The sequence below is a fragment of the Stegodyphus dumicola genome, chromosome 1 (assembly GCF_044657685.1).
Source record: "Stegodyphus dumicola isolate Sdum_Otavi_A_Nest chromosome 1, ASM4465768v1".
NCBI classification, from domain to species: Eukaryota; Metazoa; Arthropoda; class Arachnida; order Araneae; family Eresidae; genus Stegodyphus; species Stegodyphus dumicola.
The window spans coordinates 2,416,555-2,432,192 of NC_140768.1; the positions used below are offsets into that span (position 1 = coordinate 2,416,555).

A 15,638-nucleotide genomic window follows, 5' to 3' on the forward strand; every position below is an offset into this window, starting at 1 on the left:
ACATGTAATTCTTGTTCTACAGCTAATGAATCCTTATCCTGGAAGAGCATGGATTACTTGCTCTTGCAGAATAAATTCCTATAAGAAGTACTTCTTATTCTACATCTAATGAATCCTTATTCTGCAAGAACAAGAATTACTTGTTCTTGCAGGATAAATTCCTGCAACATGTAATCCTTGTTCTACAGCTAATGAATCCTTATCCCGGAAGAGCAAGGATTACTTGCTGTTGAAGAATAAATTCCTGTAACAAGTAATTCTTATTCTACAGCTAATGAACACAAACTACGTCACTAGGCGTTCGTAAGGTAGAGCAAGATTGTAAGATTGAAGAGTTATGAATCTTTGGGAATTATGTGATATATAATGACTGCCGCAACCTACACGTGCGTCAAAGGGTACATAAAATTTTAATCTGAAGTAACGTGACCTTGTCTGTTTCTCAAATTTAGTCAATTATGACATTTCTGATTTCCTTATAAAGAACAATGTCTAAGAGTCGAAATTTAGAATAGTTGAATGAGTTCAGTAGCATGAAGAAAGAAAATTTCAGAAAGTGTTCTAACAATGACAGAAATGCTGCCAGATTCCTCCGAGATTGCGTTTTAAATGAGAAGTGAATCTGTCCTCGTGAATTGTCAACTCTCGAGAAGAGAATTATGTGTTTACTTAAAGAAAGAAGTATAATTAATGGTTTATATTATGCAGCTTTTTCCCCTTTCCCAAACTAATAAATATTTCATTTCTACAGGATGATGCTCGGTTTCATGGCTACTTCCATGTTTCTGTCGATGTGGATTAGCAACACAGCCACAGCTGCTCTCATGGTTCCTATTATCGATGCCGTCATGCAAGAGCTTAGTGATAAAGCCAAGGAGACCAATGTTGCAAACAAGAGAAGTAATCTGCCATACAAAATTTTGGCTTTAATGTTATCTTTCCTTAATTGTTCCTATTTCGAAATACTAATAATATCTATGAGTAAATATAAATGTCAGTAATATCAAATTCCTCTTAAGTGCGTGCTAATTATAGGGTGGCCCAGAAGTCACTTTACATTTTGAAAATTAAATAACTTTTTCTTAAATGACTGTATTTAATTAATTCTTTTTTATTTTTTGCTTATTCACATGTCCATTCAAATGGAAATGAGCTTCATCTCCCATGATCAACTTGTGAATAAACTTTGTCATTTCTTGCAGTTCTCTGAAACCTGACAGCATAATTTACTCGTTTCTGAAAGTCTGCTGGTTTTAAAGATTGCACTAATTGAACCTTGAAAACGCGTCACTAACTTCCTTATTGCAGGCCTACTAGGGGGATGTCGAACAGTAAAATGGCGCATATATTGCGTTGCAACAATTGACTGTCCATTTTCAAAGTAAAATTCAATTATCTTCACTCGTTGTTCTGTTGTAAACTTATCCATGCCAAAAATTTCCAGGGATTATATTTTTTAATTCTGAAAAGAGAAAAAGAAATATATTAATAGAAAAAAAGTTATTTAATTTTCAAAATGTAAAGTGACTTCTGGGCCACCCTTTATTATTTGAGAAAGTAACCTCTTTACTTCCTTGTATGAAGTACCTTTTTCCTTTTTTGTACCATCCCTTTACCGTTATGGTTATTGGTTTAGCGCCACGTCCTTTAATATCCAGAGCAAGGCCAGAAGAGGCCACATTTGAGACTCGCACCAGACGCCCAAACCCAGCGCCCTATTCAACCGGGTAGCTGTCCAGTCGACCAACTGGTCCTGGGTCCAGTATTAATTTGTTTCCAGGAATAAAAGGAGGCAAATGTGGCCCACCTATTAGGTGCCTCCATAATAAAGTGACCACCGCTTCTGGCCTTAGTTGTGGCCAAGCCGAAGTTGGCTGAGGGCCCACCATTGGGAAGAAAAAGAAACTCTTATGGCCTTGTTCACTTGAATCCAGGCATTAGCACAAAAGCGCCTTTGAAACGGGTTTCAAACTTCCACAAAGCGCGATCTTTTAGCTTACTCACAAAAATGCCATTGCGAATGATGACGTCAGACCGAACGAATTCAGCATTCAGTTCAACCCCGCTCTTGGTACTGATAATATGGTTATAGATCAAATTTGTCTTATACGGTTGTTTTGAGAGTACGTAAAACATCATTTTGAGTTCCATTAGTCTCCGAAACTGCTCGAAGGATTTAATTTCAATAACCGATTTTGAATAACGTTTCTAACTGCTTTCGCGAATGGGATCTAGGAGAATTATATCCAGTCGTACTACATCACACTTAAATAAATTAAAAGATGTGACCATAATATCTGCTGAAGTCATTCCTAATTTTCTTGTCCCACTTGCAACAAAAAAACAGTTTTATCTTGAAGGAATGCGTATGCTTTATCTTGGATTTAAAATGTGATTAATATTTTATCTTTAAAATGTATATTCACGAATTATCATATCTGAAAAATCTTTAATTAATTTTCTATTTCAGTATCCTTTGTGTCCGTTGATTTGAAGCGAGTGGTAGATGAGGAATCTCAGACGAATTCCTATTCTAAAGACAAAACAGATTTTTCCGCAGATCTTCCAAAGTAAGACTCTTTTTACATATCGTCCGAAAGGAACATTTTAATTTATTTTATTTGTCTATTTTACAATCTTAGTTATATAACTACTTTATTCTTCAGATTCTTGAAGATGTCAGGGAGTTACATTATTAGAATTGTAAAATGGTCAATATTGTAGTGGTAAAATTATTCACATAAACCCCATAAAGTCTTATTCGCGAGAAAGTAATTTGATAATTTTATTTTTAACATAAAAATACTGTGCTCGAGTACAAATTTTTATCTCAACAGATCTTCACTTTTATTTTCTTGTGAACTCAAAGCACTACTTTAGATAGTGATGATAAGTTAATTTTTTAACAAAGTTTTAGATTTTATCGTTAGTCCGATTATTCAGTTCAGCTTTATAATTTTTTTTTCATATTTCAAATGAAGATATTCATATTCAAAAGCAATACATAATTATAATAAAACAGTAAAAACCTGGAAGTTTTCAGATTTTATGTTACGCCTAAAGGGGCATTTGCTCATTTGCTCATTAATATCATGTTCTTTTCACTTAAACCATAAAATTTAAACCAGCAGCAATATCACAAAATATTTAAAAGAGCATATCTTTAGAATTTCTGATACACAGTCTCGTGCGCTGGAGATTTCTGTTTTTTCCTACAGTCATTGCTCGCTTTGAAATCGTCGAGTTTGTTAATCATAAGTTCTTTAATTTTTGACAAAACGTGAAATAGATAATAAAACAAATTCCAAATTTGGGCTTCCAGATGCCCATGTTCGAGTGGCAGACTATGTTATTCAAAATTTGATGTCTCTAGGTACCGTTGTTGTTTCACAGTGCGAGAAACATACATACATTCATACAGATTCTTCATTATTTAATTTCTTTAAATATAATGCAGGACTCTAATATTTGGGAGCAACAATTTATAGTGAACCGACACAAATTGCCAAAACGAAATTAAAAGCCCTTCTGGGCTAATTGCCCCTTTGGGCTAAAAATGCTAAAAACAGTAATATAATATAATATTTAAACCTACCACATTAGAATTTCTGACTGCAACTGTATTGCAGAGCAAAATGTAAAATTCCAAACTTTTTCAACCAAGTTCTTATATTTGAAATTCGCTTGTAATTAAAATTGGTTGTTACTTCGAAAATACTCATAGGTGGATTGAAACGTATGTTTTGATCGTAAAATACACTTAATTACCTATTCACGTCAAAATAATAGTGATGTTTACTCGTCGATTCGGAAAGCTATTCAGTATGCAGGTAAAATCATCATCAGTCAAAAATTCATCAATTTTTTCACATTTTGACATTAATGATTCATGAGAAAAAACATACAAAAATTCTCATTTGAGAAGTAGATTTCCTCACTTCGGAATTCTAAGTTAATGTTGGAAGTGAAGAATCTAAGAACTGATAAGCGAATAATCGCTGGAGTTCGGTGACAAGAAACAACAAGATAGAAGGGTAACTAACCCTTTATTATTCCAATAAGATTTAACAAAACTCCGCCTGGGAGTGTACAAGCAAAGCCCGCACTTGGACTTGAACTTAAAAAACTAAGAATTAAACTAAAACTAACATTAACTAAAGAAGTATAGCCGAAGCTATCAAGGTTCAAATCGAGTTGGCCCCTTAACTTATTTGACTACGAAGCTTAGCAAGGGCCCGAGTACGGCCGAGCGTAATAACAGCTTTGAGAAAGAGAGAGGCCAAAAAGGCAGACGCGCGTAAATCAGAAACTCTGATTCTCTCTGACTCAGTAAGTAACTTCGTGGTTTAAATACCGCTCCTCCTCATTAAATATTCAGCAAGATTCCAAAAATTACATTTTGGACGGAAGTAGTAAGTTGAAGTTAAGAATTTGACAGGAAAGGAACTTTAGCTTAAAATTTAACTGTTAATAAAATTAACACAATCCTTACAGAGGAAATAAATTATTCTGTCTAGTCCAAAATTCATTCCTGAGTATTAAAGTTTAGATCTGCTCTGGCAAAGCAAATTCTGGAATTATTATCAACTGTGAAAAATTATTTCATTAATTACTGTTATCTTTAGTATATGCAAACGGGAAAAGAATTAGGAAAAGTACTTGATATCAAGATTAAACAGCATATTAGCTGACGTCTGAAATGAAATTCAAAACTGTCAGTGGAAAAAAAATAAAATCTATTTCATGTCATTTGTGCATAAACAGCTGAATTGACTCAATGCAGGAAGGTAGATAATGGAATCGGTAGTTGATTGACAAGGTAGTTTCTTTTCGCCTAGTTCCACAGAAAACGATCCATCTTTTGCATTCCATAACAAATTTCAGAAACATCGTCAATAAATTCTTGAAATGCGAATAAGGAGTTTAGAATCTCACTTTGAGAAAGAATTTCACTATTTTCGTCTTTTTTCCTTTCTAACACGTGCTGATCATTCTCACAACAGTTCTTCAATAGTTTGCATTTAAGGGGTGTTGGATCCCCAAAATCTTCAAAAAATTGTGATTTCAGATTTTTGCATTTTCAAATTCTCTACACTTTTATCTTTCTAAAAATACCATTCTTTAATCTCTATGAAAGTTAGAACTGTAAAAAAAATCTAGTTTTAATTTGTCATCGACTGCTTTGATCAATGAGGATTTTTATATAAAAACACGTTTTTCTCCAAACTTGATTTTTTTATACTCGATGTACATTTTCTCAGGAACTACTGCTCACAGGTATCTAAACTTTTTATGGCTTATTTATTAGGTTCCCTAATATTTACGGAAATTAGCTTTTTGTAATAAACTTAGAAAAAAAAATTTTAAATTTTTTTGTGTGAGAAAAGTGCTAAATTTTTCTATACCTAACAAAATATTCTGCAATTTACTCTAAAATTCAAAATGTTTCAAAAGCTCATTTCAGTATAATCAGATAGGTATACTTTAATTACAGAAAAAATTTCAAGCTTGTATCTACAGCAGATTTTGAGAAAAGGTACATCGAAAATGGCCAATTTAACATTGTCGGTATAGGGGTTTCTGATACCTCTTAAAAGTCTTCATATTATTATCTACATCAGAATTTTTTTTATCTACATAAATCTTATCCGTTCAAAGATCTTCAAAACTCGTATCAATAACTCTGTAGAGACAGTAGAATTTTTTCGGGAAGCAGGCAAGATGAAAAATTAGCAACCGCCTTCGCCGGGAATCGAACCACGGACCTCTGGAATACCGGCACAGCGTGCAGAACCACTACACCACGAAGGCACGCTAGGAAGGTGGGAGAAATACATTATAACTCAATGATCAGGATGCAAGAGATACATCATTGGATTGAAAGTAAAACAGCCCTCATCTTCATAGATAATAAAACTTTAAAATAAAATTTCTGGGTACATAACTTGCAGGGTTCCTAACTCCTTGTCTAAGACGAAACGTCGAGGAACCTAGCAAACTATGTAGCGAATTATCGCTGAGTTCAGAGCAACTAAGACGTAGACTCGAGAAGGGTTAAATTACTTTATTTATTATTATTAAATTACATTTGCTTCGTTGAACACTGGTAGTTCGGTCCGAGGTTCGAATCCTCACGAACGGGCTGGCTACATGGGTGTTTTCGTAGTTTTCCTCATATCTAACATGTATACGAACCAATTTCCCTTAGAAAGTCCACCACGGAGGCATCTCTTCCCTTAGCCAGACAGCCCTCGAGGCTTTGCCGTAATCTCAATAAACCATCTTCTCAAACAAGTTATTTAAAAATTAATTCCTTTGAATTACCCGATGACAGACATTTGCATCGTTCAAAATCTAAAAAATAATGTCAATATTTTTTTAAAACCTATTATGATTATTGGTGGGTAAACAGTGCAATGAAGGCATACAAAATTTCCCTTCACGAAAGTGGAAAAAATCATGGGTACATAAAGTTATAAGCATTTCAAAGACATAAATAATTCATTCATGTTTATATGGAAGTGTAAATATATGTACGGGCGGAAAAGGAAGTTTGAAAATCATTGTTCTACGGTATTGCGAGGTACTTTAAAGGAACTTTATTTTTGATAGCCTGATGAACCAACCACTTAAAGAAAAGAAAAAGAAATGCGGTGAATTATATTTGCTGAATTTATTTATCTCTGCATTAAATAATTTACCTCTCCTAATATCTTTTCTTCTTTCATCTTTTCAAAAGATTTTTTATTTCTCGTTAAAATTTCTGAAGCGAATACCAATTTCAAAAAGAGAAACAAAAAGTTCGAAACTAGCTTTTATTCACTCAAATAAGAATAACAGTCGGCCCCTACTCGGGCTTTAACTCAGAATAAGAAATAAAAAACCAAACTATAATTAACTAAACGAGGCTTAGCCGAAGGTAGCCACAATTATCTAACATAGTTGGCCCTTAAATGAAACTAGCCGGCGGATATCAAGTAGATACATATAATACGGCTGAGGGTAACAGCTTCGAGAGTCACAAGGTAAACACGCGCCACTAAGAACTCATAGCACTCTCTACAGAAGTTATTTGAACATTCCTTAAATACTTCTTCCAACTCATTTGCATTCAACGTGATTCTAAAAACTCATTCAGTTGTAAGTCGAAACAAGAATTGATAGGAAAGGGTTTCCAAATTAAAATAACTGTTATAAAATTAAAATATACCTTACAACCTTACTAAAAACATTTATTTTATATACATGTAATTAGTATGAGATGATTAAATTGTAAGGTTTATTTATGTTAACTGACTACGTATTTTATGACTGTGCTGTCACTTCTCTCTTTCCGTTTTCCTGCCAGAATTCAAATTATCTTGAGTATATTTATATGAGGGTTTGAGATTGTTTTAGGCAGAGCGTGTTCTGGTGTTTGGTAACACGGGCAGCATATTTCACAAGTGCACATCTGTATAGCCACTGAGGGAGTGGCTTCTAGGATGGACCAATGAGTATCCAGTAATATTTCTGTCATGTCACATGACCTTCGCGTGCTGTAAGATTTAAGCAAGATGGTTGAAAATATTCTGCCATGCAATTTTCTGTACAAAATAATTAAAGAATCGTCGATTACTTCTGAAACTTTCCATTGCGAAGTGACATCAAATACAGGAAATTATGAAGATTTCACTACCTGGTTGAAATAAATACAAACACATGTTAGATACTTCGAAAAAATAAAAATATCGATGTGAAATACAGTCAAAAGTCTTTAATCCGGACTCGTCGGGACTTCGGCGATTCCGGATTATCGATTTTTCCGGATTATAGATCATCAGTTTAAATCTGGTAAGATGGCATGCAGAAATTATAAAACTAAAAATATGAAACCGTAATTTATAAAATAATGAGCAATTATGATCTAAAGGGTATCCAAATTTACCAAAAAAGAAGCCTAATATTTATTTGTTTACTTTATTAAACATTTCTTTTAACGCGCGGATGCGTAAAGCATACCTTACTCATAGCCGAAATTAGAAAATTGCAACCAGAAAACTTGATTTAAATCATATCAAAGACGGAGTACATCGAAATTAAATACTACATTTAGTAAGGAATTATAAGCCGACTAAAATAAAAACATCTGCCCTGAAGATAACGATAGTGTTGACAGATCAACTTCCAGTTCATTGCGCGCCGCGACGTGCCCCCCCCCCCCCGCGCAGAGCAGCGTGAAATTGATAAACAGATTTCGGAACGGTTAGGTAAACAAAGGATATGCTTTTATTCATTTTTTGTAGCAATTCGTTTTTTGTTTGATGGACATCGAAACATACTTTCGTTTTCTAGATCCTTTGGGAGCTCCAGCATCGGAAATTCTATTTGACATAATCGAAAGTTCAAACTTACTTTTAGAAAATTGCTCTTACAGTCTGCAAAAAATAATAAGCCGGATCCAATTTGAAGATTAAGGAACAACGCAATTATCAACATTAACTGAAATAGATAATTAGATAATTTTAGCTTATACCGTCCGTCATACATTAAACGCGCACGCGAAAACGTATTCTGCACTTGGGCAGATGCATATGCGCAGTCGTAAATGTCTTGCGCACACGAGTAAAACGCCTATGCGCATGCGTCAATGCGGCGCATGCGCAGAAAGATTTTAGCTTTGAGGTCCGGATTATAGATCATTCCGGATTACGGGTGTCCGAATTAACGACTTTTGACTGTATTACTTAATAAGTGGTAAATAAGATGAAGAAAGAAATATGTGATAAACATCTGAGCCCAAATGCAATCTTTACATAAAACTATGCGTATGAGAAAAAATATTTACATCAATTATGTAATTAGAAGTCAGCACTATTTATTGCAGTCTATATGAAAAGGATGTTCTATAATAATAACCAATGCAGAATTTTATTCAAAGTGAACTTTACTAATTTCCATTTAGTGCGTTAAATTTCACATTTAATAAATGCTGACTCTTAAATTTACTGTCTGCACAAGAAATACTCATCAAAGAGAGTGAATTTATCGTATTCACAACGAGTATTTTCAATTTATTCACATATAATTTTTAATGTTAACAATGGATATAATCAGATCCATATGTATTCTGAATCTTACATTTTAAAAATCAAAAGAATGCACGCACTGAAGTAAGAAAACACTAGATTCATTGTAACACTTTGTCATTCTCAGCTAAAAAAAATATACACTTGAATTCCCTTAATCCACATAATATGTCGTGAACATCAATCCTAATTAACATTAATGCGTGATAAAAATCGCGAAAGTGAAATGTCAGCGATTAATCAAACTCAGAAAACGAAAGCACTACGAGATTTTCTACTATTACGCCATATATTTAGAACTGCGAAACAAATGCAAATAAAGCGTAAACAACATACGCTGCTCACATGCAACGAATATTTAGCGTCACAAGAGCAATAGCAGCTCATTGGTCCATTTTCGAAACCCCTCCCTCAGTGGCTACGCTGATGTGCACTTGTGAATATGCACACGGTCGCCGCTTGGAATCTCGGTCGTTCTGAAATGCGCCGGGCCTCCATAGATCATTCCGTAGATTCCAAGAAGTTGTATCATTTCAAAACTCCCAAGATTCCCTGCCTTACGCCATGTTACGAAATGTCGGGGACTTTCATCAGGAAAATCAGGACTTAATTTTATGGTCTTTAAATACTAATTTGCGATCACGTTGTATTGAAATTTTCCATTCTAACATTTCTGCAGGTAGCTGTCGACGGTTTTCCTGCGACAATGCCTAATATCCTTAACTATCTCGTTAGAATTGCATTTCCGATCATGGGATTCCGAGTCATCTAGGTGTGCCAATCCTAAAAGTTTCTAGTTTTGAATCACCTTCTATACCTAACGAGATAGAGTCGGAAATAGTCCTGACGAGACATAATTGTGACACACTAATACGCTATACACCAGTATTCTATACACTAATATACTATACACCAGTATACTATACAATAATTCACTAATATACTATACACTAAAAGATAGACACGATACACCAGTGCGCATAAATGTGACACACTAGTATACATTGACACTAATACATAAGTACCATATACACAAAAATACACATAGGTCATACTATAAAATACACTATGTCACAGGAAAACTAGAATACTAGAATTACTGGGAACAGGTGACAGGTGACAGCAGGGCCGGACACCCGGACGGCTTACAATGACTACTCGGGTGCTGTCCGGACCCTGCAACTATCTGTAGCTGAAACTTTAAATAGACATAAATATAGTAATTTGCAAATAGACCTGATCGTGTAATCGCACGATGTGTCAATGTACATAATGCAACACACTAAGATACTGTAAACTCAAAGATAGACACAATACACCAATACACATAATTGTGACACACTAATACGCTATACACCAGTATTCTATACATTAATATACTATACACCAGTAAACTATACAATAATTCACTAATATACTATACACTAAAAGATAGACACAATACACCAGTGCGCATAAATGCGACACACTAGTATACATTGACACTAATACATAAGTACCATATACACAAAAATACACATAGGTAAGGTAATACAATTATTCTATTATACTACTGTAACATACACGTGGATACAATACACTGAGATAGGTAGAAACTTACGCTAAATTACAATATATAAAAAAGTTAAGTATTGATACACATAGATACTGCGTAAATTCTATATATTTTAAAATACACTTTTGTGTAAATATTAATAATACACAGTACTACTACAGGTGTTACTCTGTATGTTCTTAGATCTTGACTGCATAGATCTGCAGTTCTTAGAGAGACTGCAAGTTCTTAGACTTGAGTTCTTCTAAGACTGCAAGTTCTTAGATCTTGACTGATCTTGACTTGCAGTAATACTAGAATTACTGCAAGAATGGTTTTTTTTTAATCATTAACCTTGAAGAGTCATTAGGTTAATTGGAAGCAGGAGAGATGAAAAATTAGCAACGCCTTCGCCGGACTATGAACCTCTGGAATACGCGCCCAGCGTGCAGACCGCCACACCTGCAGGGCATGCCCAGAAGGCGGGAGAAATACCTTATAACCTTACTATATTAGATAACACTAGAACTGCTTAAAGTAACGCTAGAAACTGTAACTTACTAAAATACTCCTATATTTTGCTTCATTTTGCTCCTATATTTCGTAGATTTGAAAGTTCTTTGGAATCTACGAAATTAAATTAATGAAAGAATAAAAAATTAATGAACATTGGAATCTGTGTTAAAATTCTGAAAGAGCCTCAAAATGTATACAGGGTGATTCAAATTACTCTTCTTCAAAGGGAAAATTGCTTATGCAGGAAAATTATCATCCGGGTTTGATTGTATTATAATGACTACATGAATTTCCAATGTTCTTTAAAATCTACGAAATTAAACGAAGCAAAATACAGCAGTATTTTAATTCTAATGTTACCTAAAGAACTATAGGAAGATTAATGATTAAAAAAAAAGCCTTCTTCCAGTTATTCTAGTGTTTTTCAAATCCAGAAAACTAAATGAATGAATGGTACTGTAGTGTTAATGTACAGTTTCTTTTTTATATGTATTCGCAAATTTGTATTTTTACTTCTTGGAGCATTTAATTTGTTGTAAGTATTTTCATTTTAAATGTCTATCATTCAAAATTTCAGAGACGGAGCTTATCGTGCCAGAATGGTCAGTGTCCTGAGACGAGCCATGTTTCTTAGCGTTGCTTATTCGACCAATATTGGCGGAACTGGAACTCTTACCGGAACGGGTCCCAATTTAGTCGTGAAGTCGGTTACAGAGAAGTAAGTATCCGAATATATAAACTTTCGAATCATCAGCAAAAAAAAAAAAAAAAAAAAAAAAAAAAAAAAAAAAAAAAGATTGTGTTAAAATTTTTATTGAAAAATAGTTAGCATTACCGCTTCGTAAAAAAGTCAAAAAAGAATCAGGAGAATTTATTTATTAAATTCTTTTGTTTTAATTTCCGTCGCATTTTTTGTTTTCTTTAAAAAGTGACTGTCAAAAGTACAATGCAAATTATCATCAAAAGACTGGCTAGATAGTTTATGGTTGCCGCAGAGGTTGCTGAAAGAGTAGATGGATCCAAGTTCCCTACCAAAATAACTTGTTAACCATATCTTGTTAATCAACACTTATTAAAATCTTATAACTACCTGTTATAACTGTTTATCAACTGTATGAATGTATGTTAAGTACTTTTTTCTAGACTATTTCCTGAATCCAATGACCTAACCTTTGACAAATGGATGCTGTTTAATATTCCAGTCATGCTGTTCTGCATTTTCATAGCCTGGGTATATCTCCACTTGGTGCACGTGCGGAAGGCGTAAGTAGGCTTCTTTAATGTTTCTTGATCGCTAGCATGAAATAAAATCCCGCACAGGTGTTCAGTATGTGACTTTCTTTACATAAGCATAGAAATAAACTTCACTGCCGTTCACACAGTAAAAGTTTGCAAAGCCACATTCAAGCCATGGGATTCGAGTTCGAATTACGGATAACGTAACGTAATTTTATATCCACCTCATGAACTGAATCACACAATGGGGACCAATATGAAACATTGGCCAGCGCACCCATTTCGGGCGTCTTTTAGACACACCAGCTGGGCCCAGGGACCCCCAACCCCGAGGCACCAACTATTTTAGGCTCCCTCTAAAACACCACCGCTAAACACGGGTCAGCCAGAACCACCGTTTCGGCCGGACCGAGACCACGGTGGGGCGGGCAGATGACAACTTGGAGCGATGATTGACCGTTCATTTTGGCTACCTTGCCAGTACTACGCGGGATGCCCCTCTCCTTAGGCTTCGCATGGAATACCAAGGACAGCAGTGACCAAACTATCAATGGTCCAATTTGCTATTTGGCTACCAATACTCTGGTGGATGAGAACTTACACCTCCCGGCTCATGAAGAGTGAATATAAGATCCATCTCAGGGACCATCAGGAACCGCCAAGTACATAAATTTTATACCCCCTGTGTCCGAGACTGCCTAGGTACAAATCCTAGCCAGTACTTCGCAGAGTACTCTACGTAGACCCACGTTGGGTGGAATTCCGGATAACTAACTATATTTTATTCCCGCCTTGTTCAATTAAGAACACTACGGTATCTGGATATAGCCCAACTGAAATCCCCCGATATCAGGCACGGGGCGGGCAAACCAGAATATAAGCCACCATAGAGATGGTAGAACACTCCAACTGAGGTCCCAGTGCCCACATCACCAGGACAACGGCTTCAAAAATCGATCTCTACCAGTAAAACTGGCCCACCGCTACACTGGTCAACCAAGACCACCGTCCCAGCGATCAGAGACCACGATGGGGTGGGCTTATAAACTTGGCGCTTTGACCGGACGTTGAAATGCTACCGCCAGTACTACACGAGATGCCCCTCTCCTTAGGCTTTACATGGAATAACAAGGACAGCAGTGACCAGACTCTCAATGGTCCAGTTTCCTATTTGGCTACCAATACCCTGGTGGAAGGGACTTACACCACCCAACCCATGAAAAGCAAGTATGAACTTACTCCATGGGCCTTTGGGAACCACCAAGCTCGAAATATTATACCTCCGTGGCCGAGACTGCCTAGGTACAGATCCTAGCCAGTACTGCGCAGAGTACTCTACGTCGACCCCCGGGGGAGAATTCCGGATAAGACATAGATATTTGTAAATACATTAGTATGCGTTTGCACGATAGAAACACTTACGTATTTTTTTATTTGAAGGTTCTTACGAGAGGTAAACTAGTTTTGTGTGGATTACGCATTCCGCCATGCAAGGTGCTGGCACTACGTGGCAAATCCGCCCTCAGAACCAGACCCAGGTGTTCAACTCAACTCCTGTCATCGCACCTTAGAGAAGATTGGTACCAGCAACCATACGGCGACGCTGGTCGTCTATTAGCTACCTACCAGTCGCTCGAACTGCCCGTTGCAAAGAGACATTACCCAGCAAACCCGGGTTACCCAGCAAAACTACTAGAGCCTTTCGGTCTAGGACCTGCCAGACCCATGCGCGACGGCCAATAAGTGACCTTTCCAGGGCCTCCAGAACTACTAGGTTCGTAATTTGTATACTCCAGGGCCGAGACTGCCTAATTACAGATCCTAGCTAGTAGCTTCGCAGAGTTCGTCGACCCGGTGGGAGGCGAGGCACAGGCTTTCCGTCAAAATATCATTTGTTGTGGAGGCAGTATAACATGATTCTACATTTTAGTCTGTATGCCAACAAGGCAAATTGCTGCAAAAATCGTTTAGTCAGTTGACATCGGCATACTTTACTTATGAATAGCAAAGCAGCAGCAGCTGATATCGTAGCCAAATAAGCAGCTACTGATGCCGGTACTCGACCAGTTATTGCCGTATATCCGAGATCATATCTGAAGAAACTAACAGTTTCTACGTATAAATGTCAGAAAAAAAAACGAGACAAGACAGACACTGGCAGAAGAATTACAGTTTAATTCAAGTGTACCTAAGGTCTTCAATACATAAACTTCACTCTGATTTAATTTATAATAGGATATGAACCTTCTGTTTCTAGTCTGAAATGCTTCCCTTTTAGAGATAATGACGTGTCCTTGTTCGCAGGGGGTTTTTGACGCTCATATCGTTGAACTTTCAAATCAGCAAATGCGAAGTGTTTCTATCAAAGAAAGTTGTTTTGTGTCCCTGACCACTTCCCCCCCCCCCTTCGTGGAACAGTATCAACTAAGCAAGCTGTACTTAAACTCAAGTACCTAGACGCAGAACATTCTTTGTAACTCCAGTTAAGCACACAACAGAAAATACACGAAAAATACACGACTTTTAAAATTTCTACGACTTTCTCCAGCGTTTAACATTCGACTGTGTGATAAATATGGTATTATTGTGTTATAATGCACTTGAATAGAATGTTTCCCTTTTAGATATTTTTTTGCATTCTTTGTTTATCTCAGCAATTTTTCTTAACTTTTTTATTACTTGATACAGTGCTAAATATCTGTTCTTCTGCTGTGCGCAACGAGTCTATGCCTACTGAAACTTATAGTTGTATATTTATGCATGGTGTTTTGTATTTATATTGCATTTTGTATTTTCTACAATGCAATTGTTTGTCTATTTAATTATTGCGCATTTAATGTTGGCACAACATTCTTTAATTACACATGCTTGTTATGTTCTCTATGAGATAAACTTTTACACTGCTCGTCACTTTAGCAATCTGAATTATTTTCATTTTATTTAACATCAGATCTCCTTTTCTGGAGAATAATTTTGGCGGTAATTTGGCGGAAAATCGCCAAACTTGGCGACATTTAGTCAGGTTTCTCTATCGCCGTTATAGGCATTACAATTGAGTAAATGTAATCGATCACTATATTAGTTGCAACCGTAATTCGACCCTCATATTGCTTTCCAGTAATTTCGAGAAGCAGAAAGTACTAGAAATATCTCGGCGGCCGGTTGAAAACTGTACAAAGCCGGAGACAGCATCTCCTCTCAGTCAGTTGTTGTTATTGTTGCGAGTTGTTTTTGTGTGTAACGTGACATAAAAAATCTAAAAGAGATAAGCTATGCCGGAAAAG

The 15,638-nt window shown here is 36.0% G+C and overlaps 1 protein-coding gene across 3 annotated transcripts in view; it reads left to right on the plus strand.

The window, feature by feature from the left end:
• LOC118201279 (Na(+)/citrate cotransporter-like) overlaps positions 1-15,638 on the plus strand; it is a 172,772-nt gene that overhangs the window by 119,558 nt on the left and 37,576 nt on the right. For all 3 annotated transcript variants that reach the window (XM_035373347.2, XM_035373346.2, XM_035373345.2), the window contains exons 4-7: positions 752-900; positions 2,471-2,570; positions 11,696-11,836; positions 12,262-12,381. In XM_035373347.2, the coding sequence (XP_035229238.1) occupies positions 752-900; positions 2,471-2,570; positions 11,696-11,836; positions 12,262-12,381 (510 nt within the window). The remainder of the gene's footprint in view (positions 1-751; positions 901-2,470; positions 2,571-11,695; positions 11,837-12,261; positions 12,382-15,638) is intronic.